The following is a 22,351-nucleotide window of genomic DNA, read 5'->3' on the forward strand; positions in this document are numbered from 1 at the left end:
TTTTGACTCATTTAACCTTGGCGTTTACTATTTCACTGGGAGTAAGCATTTTAATATACATAAAATAATTGCTTGAAAACGGTGTAATTAACATGGATGCTAAATATCCAATAAGAGTTTACCTCTGTCATGACTCCCGAGGGATTTTTTTTTTGTTAAATACATCATCTCTTTGTTGAGAATTCGGATTTATGTCTCTAATTTATTATATTATTTATTGGTATTTGTTTTATTTTTAATGAGTTATTTAAATGCAATTATAGGTGATTAATTAAATTATAGAATATATTTTTAACCAAAAATGATTTATAGAAATAAAATGACATCATAAATGTAGATAAATTATTGAGTTAGTAGATAACTATAGTATGCAAATATTGATTAATAACTGCAGTTATAAAATAATATTAAGTAGGTACAGTAGTAACACACTTTTGTCCGATTCGAGTTATTTCTTCATAAAATGTTAAAATAAATGATTTCTTACTTCTTAAATTTATAGATATAGGTATCGATTACCTACGTTATTTAGCATAATACCTATATTAAATTATTAACCTATATAATATGAATAATCGAGAATCTCTTACCAAATATAAAAAAAAATGTAATTTTAAAAAGAGCCTCTTGAGTATATACTACCTACTATAAAGTATAATGACGCTTGTATTAAAAAAAGTAATAAAACCTGGTTATTAAAAGAAGTATAGTAATACACTCATAGTTTTAGTTTTTAGTTTTAATTTTAGTTTTTACTTAGTTTAATTGTTTGAATATGTATTATAATATAATTGCCTAGGATTAAGGGACTATAATAATTAATAAATATGCATACCTAACGTATGCATAAATATTGTTGTTAACTCTTTATAATTGATTTGCTATTTTGCTCCACCCTCTTCAACAAGCTACACTTAATAGTTAATAGAGTAAATTGATCAAAATTATGTATAAAACATTATATTAATTTTTATTGTGATTAGGTATATAGGTATATAGGTATATAGGTATATAGGTATATATATATAATTCAAATTTTATGTCTAAAAAGTTTACGTTAATAATGTGAAATAACATTTTTTAATTCTGAGGTTTCTAGTTAGGTTAATATAACCATAAAGGTTTTAATTAAAATATCCAATCCTTGAAGTAAACGGAGTCATAGCTTTAGGGTATAAAACGTGTAAAATTAAATGTAAATCAAACAAATGCATATAAATTCTAAGACGCAAAGACGCAGAGTGCTATTCGGTGATAATAATAAACTTGGTCCAATTAGATGACTTTTGAGTGAGTGAGTGACACTCGCTGACAGTATTGTTTGTACAGCGTTGTCATTTGCCTTATTGTATAACCCTACCCCCTCCCATAGTCACATCAGTGCTTTTGGGGGCTGACTACATTTTCTACTTGTAACTTTGCGTCATTTTAATTTTATCCATATTACCACTGCAGGCGGTTCAACCAGCGCGTTAATTTTTTTAATTATTTAAAAATGAAAAACTTTGTTTTGCTCGCAAAACCTAAAATCCACGGAAGTCTCTAAATTATAGGTATTTACTAAATAAGGTGACATTTATTACATACCTATTATATCAAATAGCTTATTGTCTAGGTACTAAAAACATGTATAACAATATGAAGTAAATTATAATATACTATTATATTACTTATTTATTTATTTTTATTTTTGTACAAAACCTCTGAAGCATTGTAACGTCGTGTCACTGTTAGAACAGGACACTGAGGAGTGAGCAACTGAGGTCTGAGAACAGATTGAGATACGGTACTCACGAGTTTCTTGTATAATACGACGTATAGTGTAACGTACAGCGCTATCTAGAAGTTCTCTATAGTGCCGTCCGTTTCTCACCAAACGAATAATACATAAATAAATTGTAAAATAATTCTTTTATTAGAACGTGGAATATCAGAGATATCGGTGCGGAAAATAAACGAAATAAAAAATAAAACTGTGGAATTAAGTCCAAAATATGTAATTCAAAATACGTTACGTTTTCGAACAATTCTTGAATTATGTTTTAAGATTCTATTGCCAAAAAACACGATCGTAAATCTTAGTTATTATTATTGTATAACCACGATTAAGATCTACATATATACACGGACATATACTATACAGTAGATTATAATAGTATATATTAGTATATTACACTATTATAGTTATATAATAATATAATATTCATAAATCATAATAATAAAATTAATATACTTATATAGAGTTATATTATACTTATTTATATTATCCGTTTTCAATGGTACAAAAAAATCGACGGCTGTGCGCCGTAAAACGACATTTTTCGCGTTCATGTTTGGCCACACTGTAACCTCGCTGCCACTGATTGGAAAACGCACCAGTATCTACAACTCTACCTATCATTTATTTATTCACATTTCTTTTTTTTTAATTTGATTCCTTCGTCGTTGATAGTTGATACTCGATACGCACTCCCGTTGCTGTCGTCTTTACTGGAGAGTAAAGCCGTGGGACAGTTAGAGCGAAGTTTTTGGCGTTTTCATAATAAATATTTTCTCTCTATAACGTCTACGCGGGGTCGTAGTACGTCAATTTTCGTCGTGTGAACGTTCCGATGGTCCGACCATCGCAACGACGCGTATCGTGCGGTTGAATAAAATGCAGCGGGCCACCGTGCGACCGTCGTTGCGACCGCTGTAGTGGACATAGTGTTTCGCGACCCCATTGTCGGTGGCGGTGGTGCTCAACACAATATCCGTGGCTACAGATGGTGCGACGACGATAAGATCACAGGTAAACACTACCAACAGCCAAGCACAACCAAACGTACCTATCACCAACCTTGTACTGTGTCTTGCAGGGTGAAGATGGCTGAAGATGTTTCGGAAAACAGAGAATGGTCACCTTCGACGCCGGTAAGTCCAATATTATTATTCGTTATAGGTAGGTAGGTGTCAAGCCCAGTTATATATAGCACAGCTGGCATGTTACTGCTGGGTATCCGTTCACCACCAATTGTCCAGAGACCTATCACTAGCGTTGGTTTTACTCTTGAAGATAATATAATAATTAAAAGTAGTATACCCATTAATTGTGTATCGTTATCAACAAAATTATATAGGTTTATGTAGGTGTTTTAAGCAAAAAAAATCCATACGTCTTTCTGCATAAATATTGGCTTTGACCACAATTTTTAATTTAACTGCATTTTGACACTTTTGAAAACTACCTAGGTATTTTATTTCAATTTTCTGAACAAGCAGTAATACTTAAGGCATACAAGTGCTGAATATATAGCTAAGCATCCCTTACAATGTTCTCAAATTTGTGGACAAATTAAAGAATAACTAGTTTTTTTTTCAAAGTGAGGACGGATATTTATCTATAAGGATATTAAATTAATAAAATATAAATAGGTAGGTTGGTACTCAAATTATCCCTCGAATTATCTATATTTTAAAGAATGGTGATAAAACCCATTGTATATTTTAGACTTTTACTAAGCACAGAAACAATTTGAATAGATAAATTTACTACATGGTCAGGAACAATGATTCTCAGATTGTATTTCTTCTCAAATTATATGAAATTGATGAATACTCGTTCTCTTTTAGTGCTGTACCAATGAGTTATGTCCATGATAAGTAATTTACTTTACAATCCTTTATTTCTAGAAACATTTATAAAATAAATATTTACAATCTGTAAAATTAAAATAATAAGTAATAGGTACTTGCATAATATAAGAAAGATTTAAATACAGAACAACTTGAGTGAAGAGGATGTCCATTAGAATGTTCACTGATATATTACTAGGTACTTAATTGTATAATATTTATGAATTCATACTTATAAACTCGCTTATAACATACACGTTTATATTATAAACTACCTTAGTGGATTCTATCCTTGGTTCTATTTATTAGTACTGGCTTATCTGTGCTTACCATATTAAATTGGAATGTATTTTAAATCAATATTTGAAAAACTTAGCTTATTTAATTTATATAGGTAGTTATATTCTGTGGGCTTATTTAAAATTGTGATGAAGATTTTTAAGAAGAAAAATTTGATACGTATCAATATGGAATAGTTACGTACCGGCTCATATCGAAGTCTGAGTCCGATAAGGTTCTGATATGTATCGCTTGTATATTGAACGCTCTTGAACTCAAATTTCTTCCTTGAAAATCTTGATTGTTTGTTAAGACTAAGGTTAAGACTATAGAAGTATATGACATTAATAATTTACCTGAATACTGATTTAATTGAATAGAATAAGTAGGTAATTCCTGCGAAAGTCTAAATGTTTATTATGTAATTTTCTGTACATTTTACAAAAAATGTATTGTAAGATGTACCTAGGTTTTTGTTTGTTCTGTTAAAATGTTTACATCCAATAACTCCTAACCTTGTTCATTAAGTCCTAACATTTAGTCTCACATTTAGTAAACATCAATATTGATATAATTTTGGATTTGTGCCATATATTATGTAAGTTGTTGAAAAAAATTTAGAGTCGAATTAATTGATGAATTATAAATTATAATATAAAATTATAAAGAATAGGTACATAACATTTTATTTCAATAAGATTTATTTATTATTTTATAAGCTATATATTATTTCATTATATCTTTGATAAAGTTTTGAAATTATGAACAATTATTGACAATTAATGTCCCTGGAACTATTCTCCTTTACGTGATATCATTAGAGAGAACCGAGGAGAGAACTGTCTAGTATAATACAAAATGTACCAAAGCATAATCACTTTAGATAATATAGTAAAATAAACTATTATCAGCCATATTAGTAATTTAGAGTTGCCTTTCTTTTTGATTACACCAGGACACTACTGTTTTTCAGAACATGGCCCCAATATCTTTTAAATCACAATTGCGGCATAAAAACATTACTGGTTTAAAAAATAAGGCTCATGTATTATTTTTTTTTATTGTTACTATACCTAAAGCTAGAGCTTAAAATTAAAATTTGTTTTTTAAATGAAAGTAAAACGTTGCAAAGTATCTATGCAATAGTAGCAATCTTTATAAATCATAATGGTACATTAAAAATTTTAAATGTTATTTAATTACTTACCTACCTACATTTGATTGTTAATTTGTAACATTTCTTCACATTTTATCACACCATTATTTAACAAATAAATAATTTATTTAGGTAATACCTACCTAATAATTCCAAACCATGCTTACATTTTGATATGAATTACAATTACAAACTTTATGTAATAAATAATTTACAAAAAAAAAAACAAGATCCCAGTTATATTTTTACTCTAGACAGAAAACTTGTTGGTAGGTATAACAATGTATTATAAGTTTGAGCACATATTTAGAGAAATGAATTAAAACATATACCTACGTAAAATTATTATACTTATAAAGGACATTGAGGTGGTTGCCTTTAGAAAAGAAATAAAAAACTATGAGTAAGTATAAGTATTAGAATTCATTAGAGAAATCAAAGTATAAAAAACTAGTAGGTATATGTCTTTGATTATATTAACATCTATAGACAAGCAGATGGCCTTGACGGTTTTGATAAAATAAATCTCCAGTTGGCAGGTAGATTTCTTAAATTGTATATACCGGGTCATCAGATTTTGTTGACAGAATTTGCCATTTACCCACTACCTATAAGGAAATTGTACCGCCTAGTAATTCACCGTATAATTATTCATAGTTTTTAGATTAAATACAATGTGGCCTACCTATAATAATGTCATTATCGCAAAAAAATAATGTACATTTGTACCCATTAGAGCTGGAGGCATCAGATAATTACATCTGTATAGAAAGTCTCACTCACAGTGGCCACTTCCTGGGTATCATACTTAAAATAACAATAGTTGAACAAACGAGACCAGAAGTTATATTATGTGGTCACAATGCATGTTTCCTGTCAATTGACATAATATAGGCTATGTCAACTGCCAAAAAAAAATAATAAACTTTAGGTAACTATGATTATCTTGTCATAATCAAAACAAATTTCATATAACAATAGATTTCATAATTTGCATAGATCATTAAAATATGACATATCATATATACATCCCAAATATCACATATATTGTAGGTATGTGCTATTTGGAAGTATTATTCCCTTTATACCTATATACTAAATAGGTGTATATTCTATTTATGTACATTGTATGGAACAATATTTTACATTTTTTTTATGGATCAAAAGAAAATTAAGATTGTAGGTACTTGAGTACTAATTACTAATTATTTAGTACTATTAGTAAATAGTCATACTAGTAGTCTCCTAAAAGAAACTTTCTTTTTTGTTTTATCAATAATTTCCCATACCTAATATGTATAATATTTATAATATTGATAGTTTAAATTATTTATTGTTGTATATTCTTAAGAGACTGCCAAAGTTGTTTCTGACTAACAATATAGGTTCCGGGTTGATATTAGACTACCTATTATTATATCTAATGTCCAAATGTCCATATACTTCTAGATCTTACTATACAATTTAAAGTTTAATGTCATAGGTTTTCAATACAATTTCACTGTTTCCAAGCAATATAACAGCAAAAATAACACACTCAATTTTTTTCTGAATTTGTAAGTAGGTACATGTAATAAATACATGTATGATAATTTGACAAATATACTAAGTCACCTAATAATTATAGCCATAGAAAATGCTGTAAATAAAATATAATATGTAAATAATTTATTTGTATTAGCTTTGTCCAACAATAATTTAATATTGTAAAATTGAGTGTTCCACCCGAGGTTCCACCTGTTGTTTAGTGTTTTGAATAAGTATTAATCTTATGTTGTAACTCTAAACTATCTGAATGAAATTTATTCCTTCATATTTGTTATTCATATATAGGCCATCCTACTATTAAAAAGTCATAACAGTATTTTTTGACTCTGTATTACTAACGTAAATCAATTTTTTTGTTCAGAAGAATCCATGTTTGGTTAAAATGATATTAATGTTATTTTTTATGTTTGAGTTAATTAAAGTTATGAGTATTTTAATATTGTAGATTTTAAAGTTCTGATAAATTGCTTTCAAATTTAAATATCAACCAAATACAAATGGAGCGAGTTGGACAAAAAACAAGACATCTGGGTACGACATCCTTAAAATAAAATATATTTCACTTGTAGAAACTCTTAAATACTTCTTTTCAATTTTTTTTCTTTCAGTTATTAAAAAAATTATGATCTCTTGTAAACATTTAATACTTTATCCATACTGTTACCAACTGTTGTTACTTATTTTAATTATTGTAAATACTTTTTTTCAAAGGTTCTATAAAAATGCCATTAAGGCGTAAATAATAAATACCTATATAATATATTAAATAGCAAAATAAATTATATAACTATATCTCTATGAAGAATATGAATTAATATTAATTGTAATCGATTTATCATTTGTGTCATACACAAAAACGAAGTGTAAAGATTTCTTCTCTTTCTAACTGTCACTATTTGTGACATCACGCCACGTAATAATATTTCTAGTACATAACAGATTATAATATTTTATAAGTCACGTTCATATCACTATGATTTGTCAGGCTTTCTTTTCTTTCTTGAGAGTACTTACCTAATATTTATGAATAGTCAGGCATAAATTGCCGATGTATTTATTATTAGTTAAGGCTTACAACCAACTAAAAATAATTTCCTAACCATAAAATAAAACAAAACAAAAAGTATCATCGCTTTCTCATAATACGCAAGTAACATTGACCACTTAATTAATAAACACAGTACCAATATTATAATGGGGGTGTTAATTATTTTTATTAGTTTCTATTCAATTTCCATCTTGTATATCTTTCTGATATTGGTATCATATTGGATTTAATACGCATCTTTTGGGGTCAAACATGGGCGTACTCATAGGGGGGGGGGGGCTAACAATTGTGGCGAAAGAAATGTTAGTATTATGTCAGGGGGAATTATTGAAGATGTTGAAATTTTTAAATTTTATATTCTTGAAAAAGTATTAATTGCGTAAATTCCATTAGGTACTAGGTACGAATTATCGTAATAATATTAATATCATTATTAATACATTATTAATTCATATTTTAAAATAAATAGGTAGGTACTATTGAAAATTATGAATCGCCTAACCTTAATATATTATTAAATTTAGTTTCTATATAGACTACCTATATAGTACCTCTAAAGTAATGCTATGCAATTGATTTTAACGAACAATGTCTGTAGTCAGTTAAAATTAATGTTTAAAGACTCATATATTTAATTTTAGTCTGAAAACGTGTTTGGATAGAAAAAAAAATGATAACCAAAATTGAATTAATTTGATAAAAAATAAACAATATTATTTTATTTTTGTGTTAGACATAGTTTATATCTTGGTTTATAATCTAATATGGAAATAATATGTTCATTAAAGTAGGTATTACAATAAGTATTATAAATATGGGGTGATCCATTTAACATAAGACACTCACGTATTTAAAAATATTTCTTTTACATAATTTAAAGTCTATACAATATACAGTTTTTTACTATTTTTATCGTTATCATTTTTTAAGTTTTTTCCTCGTTTGAATGATAACATATATTTTCAATTTCATATTCCTAAGCAGAATATTGTTTGGAGTAGTTTGATGTATAAAAATCAAATTTTGGAGAAGACTAACTTGACTAAGTAGTTATAACTTTTTTTTTTTTTATTGAACAAGAATGTATATTTAAAATCTGTATTTATGTGTAGTACAATAAGTAAATGGGATGTGGGTTGATTAGTGGGAGGGGGAAGTCACCCAATGGTGGCACCCCGGAAGTTATAATTTATAATTTAGAAAGTATTTAAAATTTAGATAAGTGGAGTTGCGGAGAGTAGTGGACTAATACTTTGTAGGGTTAGTAGAATGTTGGTTAACCAAAAGATATCTTGCTTTGTAATATGGAACTAAAAATGCATGTTTTTTAATTAAAGAAATTTAAAATGATAACAATAAAAATATATATAATATATATAATAGTATACTATAGAAAAATGTTGTTTTTTACTCACCTAACATTTTTTTAAATAACAAGTGTCTTACGTTAAATAAATCACCCAGTATATACGTATAATGTATATGTATGTATTAATACACTTAAAAATAAATGTTGGCCAGCCAAATAATGATATATTTTTTAATACATTTTTTATCAAACAATTGTTTATAGTTTACCAAGTAGGTGTAGTTTTATTTTAATAACAATACCATAGTAAAGTTGAATGTACTTAGTACTTACATATTATTTATTATAATTTTTTTTATATATATCGCGTAGGTACCTATATAATATTGTAAGTAATATAATATAATGTACCTATCACTAAAGATCGAAGTGGATTAAATTAATAAAAATATCAACTTCTATTGTTTATAGATTGTATGTATAAAATGTATAAATCAGAATTTATTTAACAAATTAAGTAAATTAGTATTACTTTTTGTATAGTAGACTCATAGGCGGAATTCCATTAAAAGTTCAGGGGGCTAAAATTATTAATATCAATGTGAGCGGGGAAGGGGTATAGGTATATCAGTATATCATTGTATAGTACTTTTAATCGTGTAATGCCAAAATTTCAAAACTAAGATAAAGGCCAAATTGCTCAAATTACAAATGCTTTATATTTTTTTTTAATTACAAACTTAAATACAAATGTGTGTGAAGAATTATTATTTAGGAAGTTTATTAAATTTGTATATTGTATTATTGCGTGCACATTCAGCATTAGCAATATTCGCTTTTTCTATCAAGTCAATGAAACCAAAAAAAAACAGCAGGTGGCAGTGTGGTGTGCAGAACAGTAATAGACCGCGCATTATGTTATAAGGTGAACGTCAGTGATGACGGTAGGACCTGTGGCTTCGAGACTGTGTACGGGGAAAAATACTTGTATAAAATAAATAAATACATTTATAAAATTCGAAGTAGAGTATAAAAAAACGGTATAATTTAAACAGGGGATTCAACAAACGTTAATCCTGCAGACACTGGTTTTATCACATATGTCTGCACACACATATGGGTTGCATCATCCAACAGTGTTGAAGGAAAGTGACCAGCCTCTCACAGCATAAGACTAGGTATAAAAAGTAAAAAATCATTTTTCTCTCTTAATTTATTACGATCAATTGCAACTATACTTGTTAGTTGTATTAAACAAATGCAACGTAATTGCTTATTAAAGGTACGTAGATACTATCGAATATTTTGCCTTTTGGGAACATTGTGTCCATGTATGACACATTATATAACACGTATATGTATGGTACATAAAATAAGAATTTTCTGTGCTGTAATCTAAAGATATGTCTTATTTTAAATTAGAAATAATAATCTGAATTAAATTAACTTGCTATTAAGAGTACGACATACACACATGCGTTGTCTCCGTATTTACAAATACATAACATAGCAAATTGCATACGTTCTGAATAATTCATTTAACAATGTTGTGTTAAATTTTAGAGTGAATTGACCCTTTACCAAATTTAGTAGTTTGGAGAACATTATCTAGTGAATGACGTAGGTTTTTTTTGATATTTTAATTTTAACGCGAGTTATGAGTAATTAAAAAAAAGTAAATTGTTTGTACATTCTAACAATTTTGTTTGTATGTGATCTCTGGTTTATAAGCATCGTCCAAATTAACCCAATTATATATTATTTTAAATTATAACAATTGTATGAAATGTAAACATTTATCAACTAATAAGAAAATGAAGCACGTGTGAATAAATTACTATAAATACTTATATTAAACTTTGAATTTTGATTATCAATAACAATCGAAACCTCTACGTGTTTAACCACTTATTTATTTTAGCAATATTAACTTTGAATTATACACTTATTTAAATTGAAATTAAACATAAAATGTGATACAAATTTCAGTATACATAAATACCTTTTTTTTTTATTGAGCTTAGGCCCGGCAACTTAGGCCATTAGCTATTTTTGTTTTTTGTTTGTAGGTTTTTTGTTGGTAGGGGAAGGAACACGTGTGTGTTTGTTATGGCAGAATTTTTGATTTGGGCACCCGTAGGTATCTGCCATGCCCGGGTGGGGGATGGCGGCACTTGTTCTTCGGACACCGTGACTTGCCCGAAGAAAAATGCCGCCCAGTGGCCGAGGATCGAACCAGCGACGGCAGCTTTATACGTCAATCATTAATCGACAACACTGCTTTATTATGATTTTGCCAAATCCACTGCAGAAATGTATTGGTACAATATTTCACCTATATAATAGTTTTGATAATATACCTGGTATACCTACTACCTAGTACCTATATTATATTATGTGTAAGGAAAAATCCACGATTGCTTAGTGTAGAAATTAATTTAAACGTTTATCAGATCGTAGTATTAAGTCTGGATCAAACAATTGAACTTTTTTTAGGTACTTTATTGTACCTATTATACTATAAGTCTTCGTCATAAGCCATGCGTTGTATAATTAGAAAGTGCACGCCAGGGAAAGTTGAGTGTTATAAACAATAATCATTGTTTATTTATTTAAATATACCTATCTATAGATAGTTATAGATTTTTAAATGTTTGAAATTTGAATATCGTTGTACTATTAGGTTAATGATACTCGGGATTATATTATGTACTATAGAATTTATGTTCAAACTAATCAAACTCACCAATGTTTTTTTTTTATATTATTACATTTTTTTTTTTGTTTAATGTGAGTTGTTGATTTTAGAAGTGTAATTTGCTTTGACCATGTTTTATAAAAAAAAGTATGTATTACCTTAGCTGTGTTGAGATATTTAAAGTAAAAATGGTTAGACAATATAGTATATATGGAGTTGATGTTCTACGCTCACCTCAACAAAAATACTGGATGTAAACCCAACACATATTCCTCCCTTACTCTCTCGGCCCTATACACATAATGTATAATATATTGTACTGTTCTTTAACATAATAAATTCTGCGTACTGTATTGTAAATTAATTTAAAATATTTATAAATATTTTAGTTATCACTTATCAATTTATCATTGATCTTTATTTATTTTAAATTAGTACCTAGTTTAACCGTGTTGTTGCTTGTTTCCGGTATTCACAATTCTACATATATCTATTACATACGGTATTTATATTTTTTTAGATTAATGGGTATTTATTACATTTTATTATTAATTTAAACAAATAAAATATGTAAATAGGAAAACGAGAGTAGAGTTATTGGTGTACAATGTCATGAACTCATGACTTATCTTTTTTATAATTTGCATATTGTTTTATATTTTATCACTATTTACAACTAAAAACTTTGTTAATTAACTTGTGTTTATACGGGATGGTTAGACGGGTAAAACATAACGTTAGACGCTCGAATAAAGAGTGTGGAGTGTTTTATGTTAAATCGATCACTCCCGTATATACTTTAATATAACATTAATAAGAAATAAGAAATAAACACCAGGTTTCTTAATATGTAATAATATTAATACATTTTTTTAAGAAAATCTTTTCTTTTACAAATGTTTAAATTATTTTGTAATAGGTTTCACCGTTTGTATAAAACTTTCGTCCATTTTTTTAACTTAACATAAAGAATTCCATATAAAGTTTCCAGTATGTTGTCGTTTGTCTAAAAACAACGTACGACCATTACAAACTTGCGTTCAGGAGAACTAATTTTGTATGATTAGATTTAATATAAGAAAGAATTGACCTATAATCAAATTTAAAAATAATAATATTGTATAGGGAACTTTTAGGCTTTTATTGATATTTTTATTTTAAAATGATTTATAACAATGTAAAATATTAAAATTTTAAAATCATATTTCTCGCTTCAAAATTAAAATTTTAATTACTATCGCCGCGATGCACTCAGTAATAGTTTTACCTTTAAATTTGATTATGGGTCAATTAACTCCAATATTAAAGCGAACAACATAAAATTGAATCTTCTGAACGCGAATTTGCTATGTTTGTACATTCTGGTTGGTGTCCTCTTGACATAATATTTTGAAGTGGGATATTATTTTAGGTATATTGCGTATTAGTGTGTGCGTGTACACTGTACACTTCACCAATTCTGGCTCGTTTGCGTCTGCTCATTTGGATCCAATCTTTTTCTGTTATTATGTTTAATATTTATATGACTTTAATTCCCGAGAAACAAGATGATTTATAAGGTCGGTACGATTTAGCGGGGGGGGGGGGGGGGGAGGCAGTTAGTTTTATTTCTGGCCACCAGTGAACGTACTACACTACTACGTACGTTATTCAAGACCCGTCTAATTATACGCGACCATTTCAATTTATGCGCGCGGACTAGTGTAGTGAGGAACTTTCGTTTTTTTTTTTATTGCATATATTTTATTCAATTTAAAGAGGGTGAGCTAATATACATATATAACTATAAGTAATAGGTACCTCGAGCATCATAAGCGATTACTATATAGCCATAATACTTATATTATTATTTACCTACATTGGTAAAATTGTTGGCATTTTAATAATATAATATATATTATTGTTAATTTTTTTTTATGAAAACGAGAGTATAATCCATTTGTATGTAGGATACTTTGTACTTTTTAACGGTCTGGTAAACTAAAAAGTAAGAAATCACAAATCGCCTCGATCAATGCAGTAGTTGAACCTAAAGTGACTAACCTTTATGGCTATATATAATAAGTCAGAGTAGTATTTCGATGTATAATAATTATTTTTGAACGTATTTGTTAATCAGTTAACATTATTTTATCGTACCCCTGTGCCACTCAGCTTATTTAAACTTTAAATACTAATTAAGTATTGAGTAATTACTCTAAATTCGATTGATATGAATCGAATACTGTGATAAATATTCAGATTCAGAATAGGAAATTTAAATAAACTGAGGAAATCACTATGTTGTGTTATAATATAATAATATTATAATATTGTACCATATAGTAGATATTTCTAGCGTGTACCTATCGCCATTGTGTAATGTCATTCTAATGTGTTAATATTTAATTTCAATGATAAATTATCGCTTATGAAAAGTGATTCCGAGAGGATACTGTCTATCAACCTTTGTCATCGAGTATATTTTGTCATATATATTGCTATTATAATAATTTATTTTGCTGTTGGTAGATACCTAATACAAATACAATATAGAGTGAACTAAATTATTTTCAAAAACATGGCATAATATTATAATATAATAATAAGTATAATATTATATCATAGATTATTGTTATTGGGTAACTTATAAGTTGTACAAGAACCGACTATGTGACTTACCGTAGAATGATAAATCTGAACTACTAGTTCAAAGAATAAATGGTAAAAAAAAATTTAATATTTTGAAAATTGCATTGTGCGTAGAAAACAATAATATACGGAATGGCAGTTATAGACAGTTATAGACACCATACGGTTAAAATGTTTTTAATGCCAGCAAAATAACTAAAATCTTTATTTTTTGTGAAATCGAATCAATCACGTAAAACAATTTAACTTAAAATATCTAAAAAAAAAAATTGTGCATATTTATTTTCACAATTTTTAAATTGCTAGAAAAATAACTTATGAGGAACATTTTATTATATTTTTAAGCCTTAACTTGTAAAATTTTAAATAATTGTAAATATTCGTTATTTCTATACATTTTATCGAAGTTTGAACTTCAAACACTCGTAAAAAAATAAGCTTTACGCTAAACTTTTTTTTATTTCGGATGAAAATCTATGAGGAATCTTGTATTATATTTCCGAACCTTAGGTATAAAATTAGTTAGGAGAACACATTTATTAGGAGAATCACGGCTTTTAGTTCAGATTTAAAAACTGTGATTTACGCCACATCGAACAAATCTGTGATGATTTTCGCAGACTTGCAGTAAGTATTGGCATGTCAATCTCTAAGTTTTAATTGATCCGAGAAAATATTGAATAGAATGATATGCAGGCCACACAGAAAATAAAGCTTAATAGTTAATACTATATTTTTGATACTTTTACCGGGTATGTTTTATAATTTATGAATTGTGTTCATGTACAAAATATATACAAGATTAAAAGGCGGGAGAATATTATAATATAGACGAACCGGTACGTAGTACGTACACCCTTCCCCCCAACCCGTCTACTCTGATTGTTGAGTACCCCGCGGCCCGCCGAGTCAACGAACCATTCAACCCATGGTATGTATAATAGAGTGTAGGCATTCGTATTCGTCACGTACACTATAGTTTTTCCCCCATAACGACTGTAACGTATTTTAGCCCTTATTATTTTGTACCCCGTTATTATTTTCTCCTGCTTAAATTTTGAAGAACGGTTTTTCTCATTTCTTTAACCGATTGCCCAAATCGTGAATAATACGAATATAGGTAATACGGTACGTTTGTATAGATACATATCCGTATTCTATAGATCGCGTCGAATGTCGATAATATAATAACAATATAATATATAACTATGGTCACCATTTGAATTTATGATTTCCGAGAAATTTTGAAACGCAGTTTTGTGTCATGCACTCATAAATTGCTATATTATATTATTATTGCTACTACGTTATACATAATATAGAAAAAAGAAGCCGTACGGCGTATTGTATACTATCATATATTATAATGTAGTAGTAGTATACAGTGAGTGTATATAGTACATTATGTTCTATGCGTGCGTGCGTGCGTGTGTATATCAGGTGTGAGGTAGACGGTGACGTAATTCCGTCGCTGCCCCACGACTTACAATTATTATAGGCCATGCAAAAAACTCACTGGTCGAGTGGTTTCCCCTCGGGTTTCCCTTTTCGTCGCTGTATATCGTCATTATTGTCGCGTCGGATGGGATACGTCGAAGAAGACCTATCTGCGGTAAACCGGACGCTAGTGTGCCTTCTGCATGGTGTATAGTGTACTCGATAGTGTATATTATACTGTTCCTACTACTAATTACTAATTAGACAGTAGTATACCCCTATACGTAAAAAATCGTTCTTGTAGTATATATGATATGATAACAAACCCTTAAACGGGTCCTGTGCCAATTCTAGTAATTATTCGCAATTCTATACAATTTGAAAATTATATTTCATATTTTAGTACCTTAATTATAATACTTTTTTACTGATCTACTGCCCGTTGCCTATTTAGGGGGAGGTCTTAGTTAGGTAGTGTATTATATAAACAAAAATTAAGTCATAGTAAAAACTTTCAGGCGTCATAGAATTGTTGGATTTTGATAGCTGTAAGTTTATCTGAAAGCAAAATACTTTCTACAGCCTGCGTTGAACTTTGATTTTTTATTTTATCTTAAATAGTGGTACAAAAAAATTTGTAAATAAAATTAAAATTTTCGATTTTTTAAAGACGTGTTAAGTTTGAGATTAAAATATTGAAAAACGGAGTTCAATGTGCTATGTAATATCAACCTCTAATAATTAAAAACAAAAAATAATCAAAGTTAGTCGATTTTACAGGATCATTATCCTCGTAGAGTGCATTTTTGAGGACAAAATTACATAATACCTGGTGCTTTAAATGCGCCGGACTCTAACGGGTTCTATTTCTTAGTAAACTGTATAAGATATAAGCCTAGATATAAGATATTACCTACTTTTATTCCAGGCTAGACTGTAGTGGAGTACTATAAAGCGGATAGCTCACCTAAAATTATCCCTAATCGAGTTATCAAAGTCCATCCAAGTTTCGTATAAACTATATTATATTATAATATATATACCTACTGACTATATTATTATATTATACGATGTTATATCACATATATTGTTATGCACTTAGAGATTGTATATATTTTACTAGTATGACGTGGAAATGGAGTGCAGCGCAATCAATTTATCGATCTCCCGGTAGTATAGGTATTATATTACGCTATTATCTAATTCGGGAAATATATGGAAATTATACATAGATACTTAATTATATGTAGTAGGTATGTACACATTTTTACCAATACATTTTTGTGTAACATTCTATTTTTTCATAAAAAAATATATCGTTGAATGCGGAATAGCCAATAAATATGATAGTATTATACTATTTTGTTATATTATTATATTGCTCGCAGCGTATAATGTTTATGTTAATTTAAGTAACTTTAATTAACGTTTTCAATGAGTTATTAATTTAGTTTATTAACTTTCATATGTTAATACGTTTATTATTGAATTTTTTAGCCTGTTAAAGTTATATAAGTTATCATTATTTATTATTAGTTAGTTATTGTTTAATCACTTCCTTATCCTTAGATATAAATATACAAATTAAGAATTGTAATTGTTTTATATTTTCTATTAAACGCTTTATTTAAAAATAATAAAAATACAACTACCTACATTATTTTTATAACTATTTTTAATTAAATACATGTTTATAAAAATGTATCTTGCAACATATCTAAAAATATTTATTCTCATAAGTCATAATATAATATACTAAATTCCTAAAATAACGAAATACCTTGAGACATTACTTACAGAATATTTGGCAAATTTTTATAATCCGCTCTAATTAAATTGAGCTTGGTTGACTTAATAAGATAACCTATTTTAAGCTATAAAATTTGAATTTATTATTTAATGATTACTTTGTAAATATGTATTTTGTTTAATTATCTTGTAGATTTATTAAAATGAAGTAAAACAATATCTTTCATATTATGCTAGATATAATATACTATTTATACTAGTGGTAGCACTTTGAATTATAAATAATTTTTAAATTTGGTTAAAAGTACTCACAGGTATCTTCAAAAATCTTAAATATTAAATAAAACAATTTGACGGGTAACAAATACATGGAATGCGTATTATATATAATTCTAATATCTTATGATGATGATAACAATTTTCATAGATAACATAACATTTGATTATGTTTTCTCATGACTCAGAATGCATATAGCGCTTGCCTATTAAGATAATATTTTGATTAATACACGCTTATATGACGTATTTAGTTCAGTGATAAATTATAACAATATTCACCACAATATTCCAGAATAAATCTTTTTTTTTAAGGACAGCCGTACATCTGCACAAGGGTGTTTATACATTTGTTAAATTAGCGCAAACTCGAAGCTTAGTGTGTTTTCTTAGGCCCCCTTTATTTTGAGTATGTATCGTGCTCTCTTTCTCTTTAATCCTCCTTTCCCCTAGTTGAAACCATTATAATAATAGTCACCCAGTCGCGCGGTTGAATTAGTCTTTCCTGTGACTGCGTCGTACCTTCAACTATTTTGCGCGTAAAATAATATTTTACTTATTTTTCAACGTCTTCAACAATCGCGTCACCTAAACTTTTTTCGTCGATGGGTCTAGCAATCGCAGTGAGTATCGAGTGTTTTGGTTTCTTAAATCGCGTACGTCATATATAGCACGAATAAGCAAGATGTCTTTTGCTTTGTTTAAAAACCACTTTTGTTTATCTAAATCTCTTTGCAGTCTTAATACTTAGCCGTTGGATATTCAGACATGCGGTCGTGATAATTGTGATGAAGTAGTGGAGAAAAAAATATAAAATATTCGTGCCAGTGCGCTACTTTATTATACGGGAACATAATGTACATGATGTACAGTACGTCATAACACTTAGACTACTATATATAATATTGTATTTTATTAAACTACTATTATAGTTTATATAATACTAAATAAAATATCCACTGTACACCGTCTTCAATTAGTAACAATTCCACCGGCAGGTCACGTGCCTTCTTCGCGAATGGGTTACTATTATTCCCTTCGATTAACCGTAATTGACCACACCCGCGAACCGACCCGTGAACGGTATGTTTTGATGTATGCCTAGATGGGGGGGGGGGGGGGAGGATCTCCAATGTCAAAGCCTATGCCCAATTCTCAATGCGAGTATACACTATGCAACTATTGTACATTGATACAGTGTACATGTTGTTATATATTTGTGTCCATTCCGTCGCCGCTGGTATAGACTGAAGAGCCTTGGGTGGCGTTTAGCCGATTAGGCAATTCAATTCAGTTTTAAATGCAAAACTCGCCTCTCTTTTCACTTCAATTAGATGTTATTTTATCAAACGTATATAGTACCTATATTACTACAGTTTCGCTGACATTGAAACCTTTTGAGATTTATTGTTTAATTTATATTTTATGGCGACTGTAGAGTATTGATTGTAACTACGCTAGACGCCTAACTCTACAAGAACTTGGTTTGATTTTTCACAAACCGGAAGTACCATTAATTATTATTATTATTATTATTTATTTAACAACATAAATAACATACAATATATTATTAATATTACATCAAAATGAACAATTAACTAATTCCTCTCCAAAAATTATAGCTAGTGATAGAGGATGGTGAGTTTAAGTCTAGAGAATATAATATAATTAATAATCAATTAAAAGATTACTAGATCTCTATACGGTATATTTTCGTCTAATTGTATTATAAAACAATAATTTTGTTTTAATGAACTTGGTTTATATTATATAGTAGGTAATTATTATTATAATAATTTCATATTGTGGCTCGACGCGGCGCAGTGGCTGTAACTAATCATGCTGTTATTGAGAGTAAGCAACAGCCGCTGCCACTAGTTCTTGGATGGGTGACCATCCGGGTTCGTAGTGTGAAAGAACTTTGCCACACGTATGCGTGTTCCAAACCAACCGTACCTATAGTTCCAACCTTACCGTACTAAACCTACCACAACTTACAGGCTAATTACTTCATTCGTCGAAGCCTTAAACTAATAATCAATTTCAAATTTTGATTTACGTGAATAATGTAATGGTTTAGTTTTATTTATGAGAAATTAAATTCTACTATAAATGTTACGCAATTATACATATAACAATTATAATATATATGTATCAGCATTCACAACTTATTATTAGACCTGTAGGTATAGTATAATATTTATTTTGATACCTTTCATCAACGTGTAATGATTAATCAATAATAATTAGTTAGTTATCTTGATTTGGGCTGTATGCAGTATAATAATTGTATTGTTATTTTGACGGACTTAGAAAGACTGAAAACATGATGACTATCATTTATATAATTGTATTTGAAATAAGGAACATGAAACGATTATTGATTATTATTCTTTTATAGATTTACAATCGTGTGAAAAAAATCTGGTAAAATATAAATATGTACTGTGCCTACTTTATTATTACTGACTATTTTACTGCATATTTTTTTATCTTAGTAATTAACCTAATTTTGTAGTACAAAAGGTATTTATATATACTTATCAGTTATTATTAAAAAAAAAATTGTTTGAATAATAAATTAAGTATACAATTTCTATTACCATATTTAACTAATTTTATAATATTATATTATAATATGTGTTGTTGTAAACAGTTTTTATCAAATAAAGTAATCTGATATGTAATGCACTCGTGTGCTATTAGCATAGTATGTCTTACTAGTTTTTATAATATGCATTTGAATTTCATATAAGTTTTATTATCGTTAAAAATATTTAATTTATCTAAGCATAAAAAAAAATATCATAGTAATAGATGTATATAATCACTGTGAATTTTTAACTCGGAAATAACATAAATTACATATTATCCTTTAAACCTTAATTTGTAATTTGTATTATAAATTAAAATTATTTTTAGATTTCATTTAAGATTAACATGAATGAAGCATTAAAAAAAAGTATATATTATACTCACGTTTAATACAATCGTAAATTTAGGTATATAAATTGTATTAAGAGGACGTCACACCCGCATGTTTTTTCTCCGTCTTACACGCGTACGATTTAGACAAAACGGGTTTATGCAGTCCGAGTAAAACTAGCTCAATTTTGGTTCAAGAGTAAAAAAGGTGGGTAAGTGGATGTCGCTCTGCTGTACAGTAGGTTACAAGTGGGTCACTGTATAATGGATAGTATTCAATAATATAATATCACTGTATAAGAAAAACGATTCTGAGCGGAGACAGTTTGTCAGTCTGGGTATTAGACATACCTATTATAGGTATACTTATCTATAGTATTAAAAAAAAAATTATCTATAATAGGTATCAATAATAAGTTCCAAATTAATCATATCATAATATCCATTAGTAACGCGTTATACATCACAATAAAACTGTGGTTCTATCATAGATATATAATAGTAATACTTTAGAAGTTTCAAGTACCCATGAATAATATTTTACAATCACAACAAAATAACTAAAATAGTTATTTTAGGTTATTTAATATGTAATTTCGTCCAAATTTGAACTATAAAAATAAACTGTTTTTATGTATTTTTTAGATTTTTTTGGCAACAGAATTAACTACTTACGTGGAATCTCGGTTTAAATTTTCAATCCTTAGATATAAAAGTTGAACATTTTATAAATTTTTAACTACAAAATAATTATTCAATTTTAAATTTCATAAATTTTGTCAAAATTCGATCTTTAAATGCTTCTAAAAAGAACTTGTGCCTATGTATTTTTAATATTTTTCAACTGCTATTGTAATAATATATCATGAGTCTTGTATTAAGTTTCTACACTTTTTGGCCCAACAGATAAAACTTTATTGATATTTATAGAAAAAAAACTAAAAATATTGAAAACTGACAATGTCCGTAAACAGCTCAAAAAGTGTCAAATTATTTTAAAAATTTTATCATGTATAGAAAATGCTAATATAAACATTTAGTGAAATTTTCATGTATCCACAGTCATTCGTTTTTTAATTACAATAAAATAAGAAAATCGTCACATGAGAAATGGAGCGAATATCAAATGTTGTAAAAATATGAATTTAAAACGCTCATAAAAATTTAATTTGAGTTTCTTATAGACATTTTTTTTTTGATAAAGGTTAGAATATATTATGTGGAATTTTGTAATACATTTTCAAATCTTAGATTTAAAAAGAAAAATTTTTACGAATTATTAACTCAAAATAATTTGCTAATTTTCGTGATTTTTACATATTTTGTCAATTTTTGAACTTTAAATGCTAATAAAAAAAAACTGTGACTAAGGATTTTCAATATTTTTCAAATGTCATTGTAACAATATAGTAGGAGCCTTGTATTAAATTTTCAAGTATTTTTACTCAACAAATAAAGTTTTATTGACATTCATAGAAAAAAAAACTAATTAAATTGGAAACTGAAATTGTCCGTAAACAGCTCAAAACAAATCAAAATATTTTGAAAATTGTATTATGTATAGAAAATGGAAATATAAACAACCAGTGAAAATTTCATGTATCTAGGGTCATTTGTTTTAAAGTTAAACCAAAAACCAAAATCGATTTTCTCGAAAACAGCTTTTGCGTAAAAATTCCC

At 28.0% G+C, this 22,351-nt stretch overlaps 1 protein-coding gene across 12 annotated transcripts in view; it reads left to right on the forward strand.

Annotated features, from left to right (window-relative positions):
- Positions 1 to 2,406: 2,406 nt before the first annotated feature.
- Positions 2,407 to 22,351, forward strand: part of LOC100574987 (rho GTPase-activating protein 21) — a 74,255-nt gene continuing 54,310 nt past the window's right edge. For 6 of the 12 annotated variants that reach the window (XM_016808279.2, XM_016808280.2, XM_016808281.2 and 3 more), the window contains exons 1-2: positions 2,411 to 2,791; positions 2,859 to 2,913. In XM_016808279.2, coding sequence (XP_016663768.1) covers positions 2,866 to 2,913 — 48 coding nt within the window. In that variant the 5' untranslated portion in view covers positions 2,411 to 2,791; positions 2,859 to 2,865. Of the gene's footprint in view, positions 2,792 to 2,858; positions 2,914 to 22,351 lie in introns of all 12 variants that reach the window. The other 6 variants (XM_008189630.3, XM_008189634.3, XM_008189633.3 and 3 more) reach the window with 3 other exon arrangements.

The sequence above is a fragment of the Acyrthosiphon pisum genome, chromosome A1 (assembly GCF_005508785.2).
Source record: "Acyrthosiphon pisum isolate AL4f chromosome A1, pea_aphid_22Mar2018_4r6ur, whole genome shotgun sequence".
Lineage (NCBI taxonomy): Eukaryota > Metazoa > Arthropoda > Insecta > Hemiptera > Aphididae > Acyrthosiphon > Acyrthosiphon pisum.